Source organism: Rhipicephalus microplus, chromosome X (assembly GCF_043290135.1).
Source record: "Rhipicephalus microplus isolate Deutch F79 chromosome X, USDA_Rmic, whole genome shotgun sequence".
Taxonomy (NCBI): domain Eukaryota; kingdom Metazoa; phylum Arthropoda; class Arachnida; order Ixodida; family Ixodidae; genus Rhipicephalus; species Rhipicephalus microplus.
In genome coordinates this window covers 300,741-317,216 of record NC_134710.1, presented here as the reverse complement: position 1 = coordinate 317,216, position 16,476 = coordinate 300,741, and the positions used below count along the sequence as shown (strand labels likewise).

At 47.4% G+C, this 16,476-nt stretch overlaps 1 protein-coding gene across 11 annotated transcripts in view; it reads right to left on the bottom strand.

Moving 5' to 3' along the window:
• Positions 1 to 16,476, bottom strand: part of LOC119175608 (uncharacterized) — a 497,980-nt gene that overhangs the window by 399,087 nt on the left and 82,417 nt on the right. For all 11 annotated transcript variants that reach the window (XM_075881653.1, XM_075881644.1, XM_075881647.1 and 8 more), the window contains one exon: positions 2,829 to 2,896. In XM_075881653.1, the coding sequence (XP_075737768.1) occupies positions 2,829 to 2,896 (68 nt within the window). The remainder of the gene's footprint in view (positions 1 to 2,828; positions 2,897 to 16,476) is intronic.

Genomic DNA, 16,476 nt, shown 5'->3' with positions numbered 1-16,476 from the left:
AGAACGAGGTGTGAAGGTAGCAACTTTATATGCGCAAGTTTCTTTTATAATCTTGGACGTTGAGTAATGACACAGCTGCTCCAGAGTCGATGAGCATGTTGAAAGTGGATTCATTGGTACCTTCTGGACGATGAAGTCCAATAGTGGTGAACGTTTCGTCCACTTGCAGGACAGTAACTGTATTCGTCCCCGTCGATGTGCCTTGATGACCGGTAGACTGCATAGTAGTGCAGCAGACCCGCGCGAAGTGTCCACGACATCCGCACCGCGAACCCGTTCGGCTCCTGGCAGGGCATGCAGCAGAGTTGGCTTAATGCCACGTCGACCCGCAGCGGAGGCAGGCACCCGCGCGAGCCGGCAACGAAGCTGGGGAGGAGGTGTCCGCAGCAGCGGAGGACAAGGAGATGCATGCAGAAGTCCCGCTGGCACCATCTTGCACCGAAGCTTGGCGAGGACGGCCGCCATTTGGCTTGGCATCTTGAATCGCTCGGCGAGCTGAGTCCCCATCTTGAATCGGACGCGACGACACTGTGTTGACTTGCGCTCCAGTTAACTGTAGCAACTCGCGGTTGACGCCCTCCTCCTCTCTCACTTCGTCGAGTGCCTTTTGTAGTGTGAAGTCCTTGCCCATCTTGAAAAAAGTTGTTTGTAGGTGCAGCAACGCAATGCCAGAGACATCTGGCCGAAAGTGAGGATATCGTCCGCTACACCGAATTCACAAAGCTTGGCTACTCGGCGTACTTCCTGTATAAACTCTACCGCCGACTGGTCTGGGCCCTGACGCAGGGCTTTGAAAAAAGCGCGCAGACACGCCACATCCAGTTGAGGGTTAAAGATTTCATTCAGCAGCGCAAGGGCTGCGTCGTACATGTTCGTACACATCGTCTCCTGGGTTAGCCGGTCAGCTCCCGGCTCATCTTCGGCGCCAAAATGTAGTATCGTGCGACAAACGCGCCTTAGGAGAACACAGGGCACGGTGCTGAAGTGTCGGCCGACAAGCAGTGCGGAGCCGCCGGTAGCCAAGAAGGAACTCATTTATTATGTACAATGCCGCGCATATATACACAGGGTAGTGCCCCCTGAGGGCAAAAATGCTTTACATAAAACTGAATTTGGCAACCATGAATTCAAAACCGAAACATCACGGAAATAAGGCTATGTAATCAGTGCAGAATAAAAACAAGACACAGCAGTTTACAAAAGAAACGTCTTGATGAAAAATTACATCATCTCCCGATAAAGGAAACCATGTGTAGATGCGAAATAGCAGGTGCTCATGCTAACACTGGCGGCGGCATAGACGCTGGCGCTCATTGAGACGTTGCGCAGGAGTGAAACCTGGGGAGGCGCATAGCACCCAGTGGCGAACTAGTGTTTCTTACAGAAACATGCCAATCGCTGCTAACAGGCAATGAGAGCTAGAAAACTCCAACTCAACACAGAAACCCGCAGTCTTCTTTAATTAACACGCATGCTGAGAATTTTTTTTTTGTTCAAAAACGCACAGGAGAAATTTCCCACCGGCGCTACTTGGAGGTCCAGATCCAGTGCCTATGTATATATATATGGGGTGGCGTCTGAACAGTTGTGCAGCCCAAGCAGTCGGTTTTTAAGGGTGAAGCTTCTCTTAGTCTAACCTTGTCCTGCGTCTAGCATCACTGTCTAGCATCACTGGCTGGGCGGACATACAGACAGAAGGACTAACAAACACTTCGCCCCACTTATCATCACTCCCTTCGTGAATATGCTGTGTATTTTTTTTTTTAATCAAGAAACTCGCTAGCAGACGCTGCCTGTGTCGGCGTTGCGAGGTGAGAGGGCGAGGAAAGTGAAGAGAAAAATAGGGCAGGGAATGAAAATGTGCAATGGGCGTGTAAACGCCCATTGCAAGGAAGGATGCCTAGACGGGAGAGAGGGAGGAATGAGCAGACGCTGCCTGTGTCAGCGTTGTGAAGTGAGAGGGCAGAGCATAGGAGGGCAGAGATGGAGTGGGGTGCGCATGCACCGTAAGGGTGGTTCACCCCGCACACCGGTTTAAGCTCGACTATAAGATGTCGCATCGAAAACGTATTTAATGGGTTTGTCCCGATCCTCTCCTCCTCAAGAGTGCTTCTTCCCTTCTCCTCAAAGGTGTGCGCACAGGCGGGTGCAAAGGGGGAGAGGGGTCACCTCCTAGTCACCCAAAAAGGGGGCCCAATGTCTAACCCATACAGTAGATATAAAAATGAAAGGGGGTGGAGACGCTTCGATGAACATTCATCCCCTATCTAAAGGAGATATAACCCTGTGCACGCTTATGCTCCTACTGAGATGCCACGAGTACAAATGTTTCTTTTTTTGCTCTCTCTCTCTCTTTTTTAGCAGGGTTACTGCTCGTGCAAAGCACGAAACTGCGTCTTTGACTGCACGGCGTGTGCGCAGCGACACCAAGCACCAGTGAACCGGCAGAGTGGCCGACCAAACGCCGGCATAAACTGGCAACGTAGACCTCCCCCAAACAATTGTTACGACGTCTGCCGCATGGCGGCGCTAGCAGGCGCAGCGCCAGGGGCGGGCACGGGGGTTTGGAGCCCCTCCAAAATTTTGTCAGCCTCCCCCCATAGCCCTCCCCTAGAGGGAACAGTCACGACACAATGGCTAAGTTCCCCCCTTCCTGCCCCCCCCCCCTTAAGGAACTCTCTTATTGTGACGTCACTACAAATCACATCCCCTGGTTAGAATGTTTGTTTGTTTTCCTTCATGTTCTGTCCACTGAGAAAGTAAAACAGGTTATCCTTTCTTGTTTAGTGCCCACTAAGCAAACTTCAAGGGTGCAGTGAGCCACTCACCATGTCACTGGCGTCGGAATCACTGCTGTCGCACTCTCCAAGGCTGCTCTTTTCTTCATCCCCTTCATCTGCAACAAAGTGGTGGATTTCATCTACAAATCACCTGTAGATGAAAAGCTCTTATATTCCCACCATTTCATTATTAAAAAGTGCCTCAAGGCCCAAGATGTGCAAGTGGCTCAACTTAAAGGACTGCTCACACAAATTTTAAATATTTTTGGATTGTCATAATAAATAGTGTTGAAAACTCTGGAAAGTGTTCTGTGGTGCCTGGAATTGCACAAAATGCAGTTTTAATACTGCCACCTTTAAAAAACACACTTCAAGTTTTCATAGTGATCGCAGTGTGATGTCACGAAGAGCCGGCAGCTTGTGGTGCACATCAAGAACGACCATCCAAAGACGTAGACACAGATTTTTCAAATTTCCGCTACACGCATGATGCAGAGTTCACAAACTCCATGGAACTGCGTTGACTCGTCGTAATGTTCATTATAGTGAGGCTGGCTTGCTAATGTCCTGTGAAAAAAAAAAATGTAAAATCAAAGCAAAATATTTCATACGTGTTGACTCCGGTGTGTGAAAAGCATTAACGCTGCATACCAAGGAAACGAAAACTATTCTTTTTACAAGCATGTCAGTACTGTTCCACCACAAAAATAAACAAAAATGAAACATTTCCTGCTCTCTTAGAACACTGTGATTGAGTTTTCAATACAATTCGAGCCTCTGGCAGATAAAAAAAAAAATTCTGTCCAATTTTAGAACAAAACAGAAAAGCAAAAGGAAGCCTTAAAATGAACCCCTTAAAATCAATGCTGAGAGCTGGGACAGTTGGTATGGGTTTATACTTGATCAAACTGTGTGGCAGGGCGGTACATGGAAAGAAGCGAAAGACAAGCACCCACTTACAACTGAGTTTACTGAAAACACACAATCGGCCTTTCAATCGTACTCGAGCGAATAAAACGTGATGAGAGACACCATAGTAGAAAGCACCGGAAATTTTGACCATCTGGTGTTTTTAAACGTGCTTCTAAAGCTAAGTACACGGGCCTCAAGCATTTTGTGCGCCATTAAAAACGCGGCCACCGCGGCCGGGATTCGATCCCATGACTATCGTGTCTGCAGCCTGTTAAGTTTGGCATGGAAATTCGTCTGGGCAGACGCCATTGTGTGTAAGCCGGTCCACTGGGGAGGCTCTCAATCCCTTCGGCACCCAGTCTGCCAGACGCTGTCGAAGATTTGAGTAATTACCCAGAAAACGCGGCAAGCAAAGGCGAGTTCCCGTCTTTCAAATGCGGACCCTTTTGTCGTCCCTTCAAGCAGCAGCGGTGCCTGATGACCTCACTGATTCATCTGGTGACGGGGAAGCTGTTGTGACCGGCGCCAGAGCTGACAGAAGAGCGGCGCTCCTTTTAATCCCCAATCAAGTAGACGATCGGCCGGCTGCCTATGCCCGCCAGGCATTGTCCCAGCTAGCCGGAGGATGAGACGTCGTGTCGCCACGATGCCACGACGAGAGAGGACAACAAAAACAGCATCTTCCTGGAAGAGACCGCGGCGGCCACCGAAAACAGCCGCCGATTGGAACCACCTTCCCTCTTCCGTTGTATCAATAACAGACCCTTTGTTATTCAAGACTGCAATTTCTCAGCAATGCTTGTAACTATACGCAGTTTCCATTATCTATCTTTGTCTTGTATGTGCTTGAATTCTTATACATTTTTAGTTGACTTATGTTGCCTTCCTGATTTGCGCATCTGATACTTGTTTCTTTATTTTCTCTTTTTTTTCTTGTGTGTTATATATGTTGTACCCACCCCCTCTGTAATGCCCTACGGGCCCTGAGGGTATTCTAATAAATAAATAAATAAATAAATAAATCACCCCACCAATTAGGCGAGCTGTGCGGCAGACCCTTTGATGTACGCTGTCAGGATCGTGGGAACTCTCGACTAGCGGCACACACACGACGAGGAAGAGCCCTGCTGGCGCCACCTTGCAGTGCAGTGCTCACGACTGAACATTGGACGTTCACGTGGACGGTGCATGCTCGTCCCCCTCACCTATTGTGTGTGTGTGATTGGTGTGCCACTCGGAGAGGAGGAGCCCGACAGGGCTTAAAACGACGCCGCAGAGTGCTGGACGTCGCTCTGAACCATGCAACGATTCAACCACCAAGCTCGTGGTTTGTGACACCCCTAACCTTTCTTTGCTCTAAATATGTGTAAATAGTGCCATAAACCTGTTTGTTTTTCGTATCCTCTTCTTGTCAGCGTTCATTTCCTCCAGCCGGTTGCACCACGCTACCACAAGAGACCGGGTAGTCCCTCAACCTTTACAACTGGTGGCAGCGGTGGAATGCCATCAGCAAACGACCTTCCTTCCGACCCCTTACAACTGGTGGCAGCAGTGGGAAGTCCCCCATCTGCAACTTCTTCCTTCCCATCCAAAACAACTGGTGGCAGCGGTGGGATGCCAGCAACATCCTCCTCCTTCCGACCCTAACGAGCCGAGTGCCTTAGCCACCAGACTACTACGACGGGTACAGAAAATGTAGTGAACAAGTTCTGTCGCATGCAAAGCAAGTGGTCAGTATGATTAATGGATAGGTGGTTCCTGCTGGTATGAATCATCTCTTTGGCTCAAAACCACACCTTCGACAGTACATCAAGGCATTAAAAAAAGTATAGCTTATGCTCCCTTAATTAGTGTTTCCCATAAATACACTAGATGAAACTCCGGTGCTAGTGCCTATGGGAGCACAGTTCTTCAGCCAGCATGGGAATGATGGGTAGTACATAGATTTGCCTAGTCTTCATTATTTTAGCTTCGTTTGGCTCCATGTGGCCTGCATCCACTTCACCACAAGAAGTTCAGCATAGATTAAGCAACGTTTCACAACCTTGACCTTTTTAGGCTGACCAATTCAAATTGGCTCACAAAGTACATATTGGTCAGTCTTTTTATTTACTTTTTAATTTTTTCCTTTCAAACTTTATTTGGAACAATTTACAAATTTTCTTAGGAGATGCAGCAAAAGGCCCAAAAGGTGGCCGACTAGGCTACATCACTCAAACAGCAGCTGCAACAGTGAGCCTCTGCAATTATTCGCTTGGGCTATTAGACAGCAGCCAGCGGACAGCCCGAGACATTCATTTTTCTCGGGCAGCCCTGAAGCTTCGCCCACCTGCCGCAGCGCTGCCGCAAACATGTTTGTTTTTCCCTCTATGGCAGCCAGTGGACTGCCCGCGGACACCCTCTTCTGCCGGAACGATTTTGTGCTGGCACCGAGCAGACGACATGCTTTTGAGTTTTTTTTTTTTTACTTCGTCGCGTCGTCTGCCCGTGAGCATAGTCTCTTCCGATCAGAAGTTTGGCGCTCGGTTTGACAACCTTTTTCGATTTGCTGCTTCCTCGTTTGCTAGATGTGCATTTCAGTTGTAGCCTTACCGTGTTTAGAATGGTGTCTCCTAACGCCACGAAATATTTTTTTAATGAGATGCAGATCGAAGTGCGCCCTGTCTGTAAGAATGGAGGCTTTGTTCGGCTTAATGGTAGCCCCATGTATGTGAACGAAGGTAAGACATTTTATTGTCGTGCGAGTAATCTTCGTGTTGTCTACGTTTAATTCTTGCCCTCTCCCTGCGATAAAGCTTGCCTTGGTTGTAGCTCTATTACAAATCTGATGGTCGGTGTATGTGAATGTGACAGCTGTCAACGTCCGTGATGACATCTCGAGCGCCGGCTGTCAACCCTTGATGTTGATACAATGCACAGAATGCACACTTATTTCGTGCAATGTCGTTGCTGTCTGGCCTCTTGATCTCTCTCACACTAACAGCCAAGAACCTGATGTATTGGTACGTGCACACTCAGCTCCACTCACGTCGAATTTGGTCCGCGATCGCAAGCATTGTAGTTTGAGTGCCGAGCTCAGTTCGATCAGCACGGTCTTCTCAGTTTACACTTTCATTCATCCGATGTGACCATTGCGGATAAAAGGCATACCTCGAAATTTTTGCTGCAAGACCCACAGATGTGTTTTTGAACAGTCAAAACATTTTTCTGAACTCCATGTCTACATACGCTGGCACAACTCACTCGACGTATAACAAAACACGGTGCCGTTTCTGCCTCATTACTCGGGCCAACAACAGGTTGATGATGATGATGTGTGGTGTTTTATGGCGCGAGGGCCAATTGATGGCCAAAGAGCGCCATTTCAATGAGTATAGAGATGCGGACAATGATATGTTGCGTGGCTGTATAGGGGCCTTAAAATTCCTCGCGATAATGCGGGTAAAAACATAAGTATTAAAGACATGACAGTGGCGTGATATGCATATTAAAAAGGGTGACAAAGGTTTTGATAATAAAAACATGTAAAAATATTTGGCACTAGCACACTTGCCTCATCAGTGCCCTTGTGTCCAAGGGCTGCGAGGCAAGTGCTTTTAAATGTAATCACAGCAGCAGCGACCTCTCTTGAGAGGTCACGCTATGCAATGCCTGGGTATAATACATGGTAAAAATTAACATCTCTTAAAAAAGCTAACAATGATTTATGGGTAAAAAGTGGTTCCCTACCGACAAACATTGCAGGGTGTAAAGGTATATGTTGTCGGTAGGGTAATGGGAAGTGTTGTCTTCTTAGAGTGTCTAACTGTTTACATTGGATTAAAACGTGAAGAACTGTTGAAGCTTCACCACATTTATCACACAATGGTGGATCACCACCGGATAAAAGATGTGTGTGTGTCGTGTATGTGTGCCCTATCCTGAGTCTTGTTAGTGTTACCTCTGTTAGACGTGATTTTGATACTGGTGGCCAATGGCCAAGGTGTGGCTTGATAACGTGTAGTTTGTTTTGTGTGTGTGTATCCCACTTGCTCTGCCAGTAGTCCCTGAGGTTTAGTTTGAGAGACGGCTTAAGACCAAGGGCCGGGATTGATATGGATGTAATGGCGGTGCTCTCATGGACGGATGCAGCGAGCTGATCCGCCCTCACGTTGCCTTGGATCTCACGGTGCCCTGGCACCCAGCACACTACAACATGTTTGTGCGTGTAAAGTGTGCACAAAATGGAGTAAAGTAAGACAAGGACTGGGTTTTTTTGTTTTTTAAGACTGTGCAGAGCCGTTACCACACTGAGGGAGTCTGTATAAATTACTGCTTTTTGTATTTGTAATTGTTTGATGTGTTTAGCTACCACCAGTATCGCGTAAGCTTCCGCTGTGAAGATACTTGTGCGTGGATGTAGAGGGCCAGCATCCGAAAAGGATGGGCCGACAGCAGCGTAGGACACAGAGGAGTTAGACTTGGAGGCATTTGTAAAGAACTCAGGACGTGTGTATTTGTGTTGAAGTTCCAGGAAGTATGTTCGGATATGGGCAATAGGCGCATGTTTTGAAACTTCTAGAAAAGACACATCGCAGTCTATAGTCTGCCATTGCCACGGTGGCGGGTATGCTACAGGAGCCATTAAACTGTGTTCTAGTGAGACTCCAGCTTCCTCAGCTAGACTCTTCAGGCGAATTGAGAAGGGCTGTCTCATCGAAGGCCTGTTTTGAAACAGAGTTGAGCTCGACAAATCATTAATTGTAGAGTATGAGGGGCGCTTCTTGTCTGCTTTCACCTTAAGGAAATAAACAAAGGACATGTAAGTTCTCTGCAGATGAAGCGACCACTCATTTGACTCAACATAAAGGCTTTCTACGGGGCTGGTGCGAAAAGCACCCGTAGAAAGGCGGATGCCCAAATGGTGCACGGGGTCAAGCATCTTCAAGGCACTTTGAGTGGCAGATTGATAGACAACGGCCCCATAATCTAAGCGGGTACGAATAAGGCTTCTATAGAGGTTCATGAGGCATTGCCTATCACTACCCCACGTAGTACGTGACAACACTTTTATAACATTCATGGCTTTTAAACATTTTGTTTTTAAATACTTGATGTGCGGTACGAAGGTCAACTTGTTGTCCAAGATTAAGCCTAAGAATTTATGCTCGGCTTTGACGGACAGACGTTGCCCGTTCAGCAGAATGTCAGGTTCCGAGTGCATGCCTCTCTTTCGAGAGAACAAGACACACGTGCTTTTTTGTGGGTTAAGTCGAAATCCGTTTTCGTCTGCCCATTTGGAGACCTTATTTAAACCCATCTGAACCTGCCGCTCACACATGGCTAAGTTGCATGACTTGAAGCCAAGCTGAACGTCGTCGACATATGTACAATAGAACATCATGCGGGGAATGGACAAGTGCAAAGAATTCATTTTGATGATAAAAAGTGTGCAACTAAGCACACCACCTTGTGGCACGCCTGTTTCCTGGACAAATGTTTGGGAGAGCACACTGCCTAGGCGGACACGGAATGTCCGGTTTGACAGGTAACTTTCGATTATATGAAACATTCTTCCGCGCACACCAAGGTGGGACAGGTCTCTTAGAATTCCGAAACGCCATGTTGTATCATACGCCTTTTCGATATCGAGGAACACAGAGAGAAAATATTGTTTATGGACGAAGGCGTCTTATCTGTGCCTCGATACGAACGAGGTGGTCTGTGGTGGATCTACTTTCTCGAAACTCGCACTGAAATGGGTCGAGCAAATTGTTTGTTTCAAGAATATGTAGAAGTCGGCAGTTTATCATTTTTTCGAATACTTTGCACAAGCAGCTTGTAAGTGCAATAGGCCTATAACTTGAAGCTAAAGAAGGGTCCTTGCCCTCTTTCAAAATGGGAATAATAATAGCCTCTTTCCAGGAGGTAGGGATAGTGCCAGAAAGCCAGATAGCATTGTATAAACAAGGTAAGGTTTTTCGTGTTTCGGCTGGTAGGTTTTTTAACATTTCATACACCACACGGTCAGAACCTGGGGCAGAAGTACTGCAGGAGTTTAGAGATGTTCGGAGCTCAGCTAGACTGAAAGCTTGGTTATATGCCTCGTATCTAGTGGATTTATGTTCTAGTTTCTGCTTTTCTATTCTTGTTCTGTATTTTTGGAAAGTGTCAGTATAGTGGGACGAGCTGGATACCCGTTCAAAGTGTGCACCGAGGAAGTTTGCCTGATCTTCCAAGGTATCACCCTGAGTGTTTACGAGTGGAAGTGTGTGTACTTGTTTCCCTGCTATTCTACCGACCATGCTCCAGACTTTAGCCTCCTGTGTGTATGAAGTGATCCCTGACAAAAACTTCTGCCAACTTTCTCTTCTGGCCTGCCGACGCGTTCTCCTGCCTTGAGACTATTTTCTTAAAGCTCTCAAGGTTTTCCGCTGTCGGCGAGTTGCGCAGCAACCTCCATGCCCTGTTCTGTTCCTTTCGCGCATTACGACACTGTGTTCCACCATGGGACGTGTCGCTTGCCGGGCTGTCCAGATGTTTGTGGGATGCATTTGGCTGCTGTGTTAATAAGGAGAGCTGTGAAGTACTGCACAGCTTCATCTATGCTTAGCGTACATATGTCAGTCCAAGATAAGTGAGCTTTGTTATGAAACTGTTCCCAGTCAACTTTGTGTATAAGCCATTTGGGAACTCGTGGAGGATATTCGTATGATGTTTGTGTTCTCAAAACGACAAAAAAATGGTCGCTTCCGTAGGGATTATTTAGAACTTTCCATTGGAGTAATGGTACAAGTGATGGGGATGCGATGCTGAGATCTATGGAAGAGTAGGTTTTGTTGGCAAGGTTATAATATGTTGCCTCTTTCCTATTCAACAGACAGGCGCCGGAGGAAAAAAGGAACTGTTCAATGAGACGACCTCGTGCGTCGCAGCGAGAATCACCCCATAGACTGCTATGAGCATTCAGGTCACCAAGGACCAGATAAGGTTCGGGTAGTTGGTCTATTAAGGACTCGAATTCTCGTTTTCCAAGACGGTGGTGTGGGGGTATGTACAGAGAGCAGATGGTGACGAGCTTGTTGAAAAGAACTGCCCGAACAGCCACTGCCTCTAGTGTTGTTTGCAGTGGTAAATGTGTGCATGCTACTTTTTGATTAACAATAATGGCTACACCGCCGGATGATGCCGCAGCATCATCTCTGTCCTTTCGGAAGAAAACATACCGACACAAAAAATTCGTGTTTTTAGATTTTAAATGAGTTTCCTGTACACACAGCACTTTCGGCGAATGTTTGCAAAAGAGCTCTTGAACATCATCGAGGTTTCTGAGGAGTCCTCTGACGTTCCAATGTATTATTTGTGTTGCCATATTGGAGGTAACGTAGTGCTGTGCGTAAGGAACAATGAGTGTGTCTGCTTCTTAAGCTAAGGGTTAAGACTCAAAGAACAGGGCCGTCGCCAGGCCCCGTTATTGGCTTTTTATTTCGTTTGGCGCGCTCCAGGGAGCTACGCCGATCTTTCTGCACCAGGGGTGCCGTGGTGTCCATTGCCTCCTCAGAGGCACTGCATGCCCGCATTTGCGAGCTGATGTTTTGGGCTTGGGACCTCGCCTGGTGAGACGAGGCCTTCATATCGGCCGACCCTGGAGTCTCCTTCACCTCGGGGGGCGAAACCTTCGGTCCTCTTGGGCTAGAGGTCGAAGGAACCTCCTTTGGTGCTGGGATACCCTGGCCGCTGCAAGAGCTTGCAGCGGCCTTGGTTGTCGCCGTGGGGACGAGTGGCAGGGCAGCCTTGGCTGTTCCCGCCGTGGGTGGGGGCATTGGCGACCGCCTGGGCACACTGTGCCTGGCATGGGCAGTTGCCGCAGGTCGTTGTAGTGCTGCCCCCTGTTGCACTACATCGGAAAACGATGGTTTGTTTGTGAAAAGCCCAGATACTTGTTGACGGGCTTCTCGGAAAGTAATGTTTTGTGCGATTTTGATTGTAACAATTTCTTTTTCCTTTTTCCATGTTGGACAGGTTCGGGAGTATGCGGGATGGGCACCATCGCAGTTTGCGCAGTGGGCCCCATCCTCCACCTTACACTCGTCTGTAGCGTGTCCTGTGGTGGCACACTTTCCGCAGGTGAGTGTGCCACCACAGGACACGGTGGCACACTTTCCGCAACTCTGAAAGCCGTGACCAAAGCGCTGTCATTTGAAGCAACGTCGTGGGTTGGGAATGTAAGGTCTCACATTCAACTTCAAGTATCCTGTTTCGAGATGTTCAGGCAGGGTGCTGGTGCAAAATGTCACAATTATGTGTTTTGTTGGGATTTCCTTCTTATCACGCCTAATTTTGATTCTTTGTACTTGTGTCACCTGCTGGTCCTTCCAGCCCTCGAGGAGCTCACCTTCAGTCAGGTCAAGCAAGTCTTGATCAGATACAACGTCTCGGGAAGTGTTGAGTGAGCGGTGTGGTGTAATTGAGATAGGTATGTTTCCAAACGATTCTAGTTTTGAGAGGTTTTCGTACTGGCTCTGACTTTTTACCTCGAGGAGGAGATCCCCACTGGCCATTCTTGTAGCCTGGTAACCTGGTCCAAGTGTAGTGGTGAGGCATTTGGAAACAACGAAAGGCGAAATAGTTCTGGCGTTCTTTTCAGCGGTTTCACAATGGATTACATGGTAGCGGGGAAAGGTTTCTTTCGGTTTGCTGAAATACTTGCAAAAGTCTTCGGTGCGCCCTCTCTTCGGGAGAGGACGATCATGCAATGGAGGGAGAGAAGAAAAAGCCATAAACTAAATGTGAGTTCGGCAGCCATGCCAGCCGCCCACCATGGAGCCCAACACGGGGACGTGACAAGTCCTAAATATATATGAGGCATGTCAACGTCAGCTGTACACAGCCGCTATAACCAAATGTATTGTGCCCAAGACAGAGCACATACACAAGGTTAACCCTTGCCGCCAGGAAAAATCGGAAGTAAATGGAAGAGAGAAGAAGACAGGATAGATTTGAAGACGAGAAAAGACTAAGATGTAGAGAGAGAGAGAAATAGGAAAAAGCGACAACCGATTTCCCCTGGGTGGGTCAGCCCAGGGGTGCCGTCTACGTGAAGCCGGGGCCAAAGGGGTGTGTTGCCTCTGCCGGGGGGCCTTAAAGGTCCAATCACCCAGCGTCAGCTCAACCCCCAGGATCCCCTTTTCCCCGGACACGGCAAAGCCACGCACGGCTAGGCGTGGGAGGGAGTAGAAACTCCCCCGTTAGCTCGGGTCCGCCAACAACAGGTTGATGGTGTGATGTTCCCCACCATCCTCTTCAATTGCCTCATAAGTATTCAGCATCACAATAGTCTCGTCTGCCAAAGCCTCCTTGTTTACAGGCCAACGATGTAGCAGATGAGACAGCAAACATGGCTGGGCTAGCGTGACGACAATGATGATGCTGCGGGGGCAGGCTCGGGCCGCCCGATGCTTGCCCCAAGATGTTGCTCTCGTCACGGTAACACATACTTGCTCTCATTTCCTGTACAAAGGCAGCCCGAAAAACAAAAACTGAAAAGGCTCAGTGCGATTTGTCATTCACAATTCACATAACTGCAAGAACACATGTATGTTACAATACAAGAACAATAAAAAAAATGCTCTTTTCGCTTTGAAAGAGAAAAAAAACAGAAATAAAAAGCAACAAACAGATGTAAACATGTGGCAGAATCTATTTTTTAAAAATTGTACGATATGCATTACAAAGCATTTAGCAACACATCCAGGCATAACTTTGCACAAAAACCTAATGCTCGGAAAATTGTAATTATTTTACATGCTTTTTAAACTGTGTTGGAAAGATTCTATCTTGCAATAGGTTTATTACACCTGCATATTTGCTTAAAATGTATAGTGTTAATTTTGCGGACTTTTGTAAGCCGTACGTTCTTCGTGATCGGAATTTGACGAAAGTCTAGCCGGCTTATAACCAACCGGACTATGACGCGGCCTCCATTCACTGTATTTCAAAGTTCGTAGTAAATGAAGCACATCTATAAAACTGTTGCTTGTGAAAAAAAAAAAGCTTTTTTTTTTTGCAAGAAAAGAGTCTGTAATGCCCGTGTTTAGAAGAGCAGAAGAAATTAGGGTGGTCTTGAGTTTTAACGCAGCAGCGAGCTCTTCATTGAGGCTCTTGGCATATACAAGCTGTGTCTTGGCATATACAAGCTGTGTCTTGGCATATACAAGCTGTCTTGTATATGCCAAGAGTCTTGTATATTCCCGTGTATTGTATATACAACACACGAGAACAAGGCAGGTAGGGTAGCTTGCTTGAAAGGTCCATGAAAGGTGCAACTTGTGCATAGGAACACTTGCGAAAGTGGCCTGCCCACACAGAGCTAAAAGAATTGCATTGTGGGACCAGTGAGCTTGTGTGGCCTCACCAACTTCATTAATCACGATATGTTCCGCGCAACAGCCTTTTTTTAAGTTTCCACACACATGCGAAGGGAATGATGATGATGATAATGATGATGATGATGATATTGCCACAGAGATTGCTTCTACTTATCATTTTACGAAGAGAACTAATGAGATGCTATGTGGGCGTTGTTGCGACTCAGGGTCCTGCGAGTCTCAGTTTGGTAGCGGGCCCCCGTCCTAGGACCCATTGTTGAACAAGTCAGATGAGGCGCTCGTAAAAACGACAACAATTTATTTACATGGTTAGTACCTGAGAATTAGAAAGGAGGTGATCAAGTGATCAGAACTGTACATGAGAGCTGTTGAACTGTAGAACTTTAAATACATGAAAGTCTTCGGCTTATATAGTGCCTCGTTGCCAACCCTGGGCACATTGTCCCCGGCTTCCGCCAATAGGGCGCTCCATGGTCTAGGTGGCTCCATCCACAAAGGAGAGGAAAGACACCACACAATGCATGCGGAGAGGGCACAGTCCACACGATGCCCAAATATGGTCACCAAAGCACTGCACCGACGTTTTCGCACACGTCACCTAGTTTCGTGCACGTCCGATGATTTTGGTTTCTAAGATTCTTCTGGCAGCTGGGTGAGGTTCGAAAAACCGGCTGCCAGTACACGTGTCAAACTTGCCTGACTGTTTGGGTAGGACAATGTAGTGGTGGGCCAGCATATCGTCAAAATTTGCCACCCCAATCAGCTGATCCTATGAAGAAAGGGGGGGGGGAAGAAGAGGAGTAGTCAACTAATCCCTCGTCGCCGAAGCGGGCTCCCGCAAGGGCTACAGCAGATAGTGCATTATCCTTTTCTTCACCCCCACATTCCATTCCTGGTTGTTTGCTAGAAGCTGTGGCTTAGCTGCACATATCCCGGGGCTCTGCTTCTCCTCACAAGATGCAGCCACAACCACTTTGGCTTTAGCTTTCTGCATGAACTCTAAATACCATGCTGGTTCCGAGATGTCCAGATCCTTGGTGACCTCAAAAATGGCCCAGCTGCCTCCTTGTCTGCCTCGAAAGCCTTGCTCGCAGCAAACACAATGGCCTTTCTTGAGTTGAGCGCACAATGGCCTCTCTTGGCTCATGCGTTTTCTTTGCGCGAACCAGTCCCGAACCCCTCGTTCAGGTTTTGCCGAGTGGAAAGCAACCGGTCTTGATAGCACACCCTTGCTTGGAATGCGTCGAAATATTTTCGTCCCGTTCACAAAGGCCGAAAAACTTCAATAATTATGACGGTCGTAACAGCGTCTACATTGGTGATAAAGTGCGTCTACACCAACCGCACTCTATCAAAAGCCGAAAAGAACTATTCCGCGACAGAAAAAGAGTGTTTGGTAGTGGTATAGGCTATCAACAAGTTCAGACCATACCTCTACGGAAGGCCGTTCCGTGCCGTGAGCAACAACCACACACTTTGCTGGCTGGCGAACTTAAAAGACACGTCGGGACGTCTTGCCGGATGGAGCGTTGGATTGCAAGAATATGACATTACTGTTGTATACCGGTCCGGGCGAAAATACAATGATGCTGATTCCTTATTACGCTCGCCACTTGACTCTACTTTTTCAGAAGAAGAAAACTCAAAATTTTTCTGTGTCATGGAAGCCTCAGATATCGCGGAGCATCAATGAGCTGACGCAGAATTGCTCCCATTGATCAAATACCTCAAAAGGCATAATAACCGGGTCCCACATGTATTTAGGAGAACATTATTTTCATTCTGTCTCCATGAAAATGTGCTATACAAAAAGAATTTCAGGCACAACAAAGAGAAGTTCTTACTCGTCGTTCTGTTAGCGATGAGGCCCGAAATCCTAAAAGCTTGTCATGATGAACCATTGTCTGGTCACTTAGGCGTTAGCCAGACATTTGCCTGAATTCATCAGAAGTATTACCCAAGCTGCTGTCGTCCGTGCAGCAATATCTGAAGACATGTCGCGAATGTCAAAAGCACAAAACACCACCACTGAAGACAGCTGGCTAGCTCCAGCCCATAGACCCGCCTGCTACACCATTTGAACAAGTTGGAATTGATCTTCTTGGACCATTCCCAATGACGTCATCGGGCAAGAGGTGGACCATCGTCGCCAAACTACTTAACGTAGTACACTGAAACCGGCTGCCTTGAGCAAGGGACGGCAGTTGAAGTAGCCAAGTTTTTTGTGCCCAGCATATTTCTTCGACATGGTGCCTCAAAGGTAGTAATCACCCACTGAGGAGCAGCCTTCACATTGGAGTTGAAGCAGTGTTTGATGATAATGATGAACACCAGTCATAAAAAAGCCCTGCATACGTATATTCCTTAACGAATGGGTTAACGGAACGCCTAAATCGCACCATCGCTGACATGCTGCC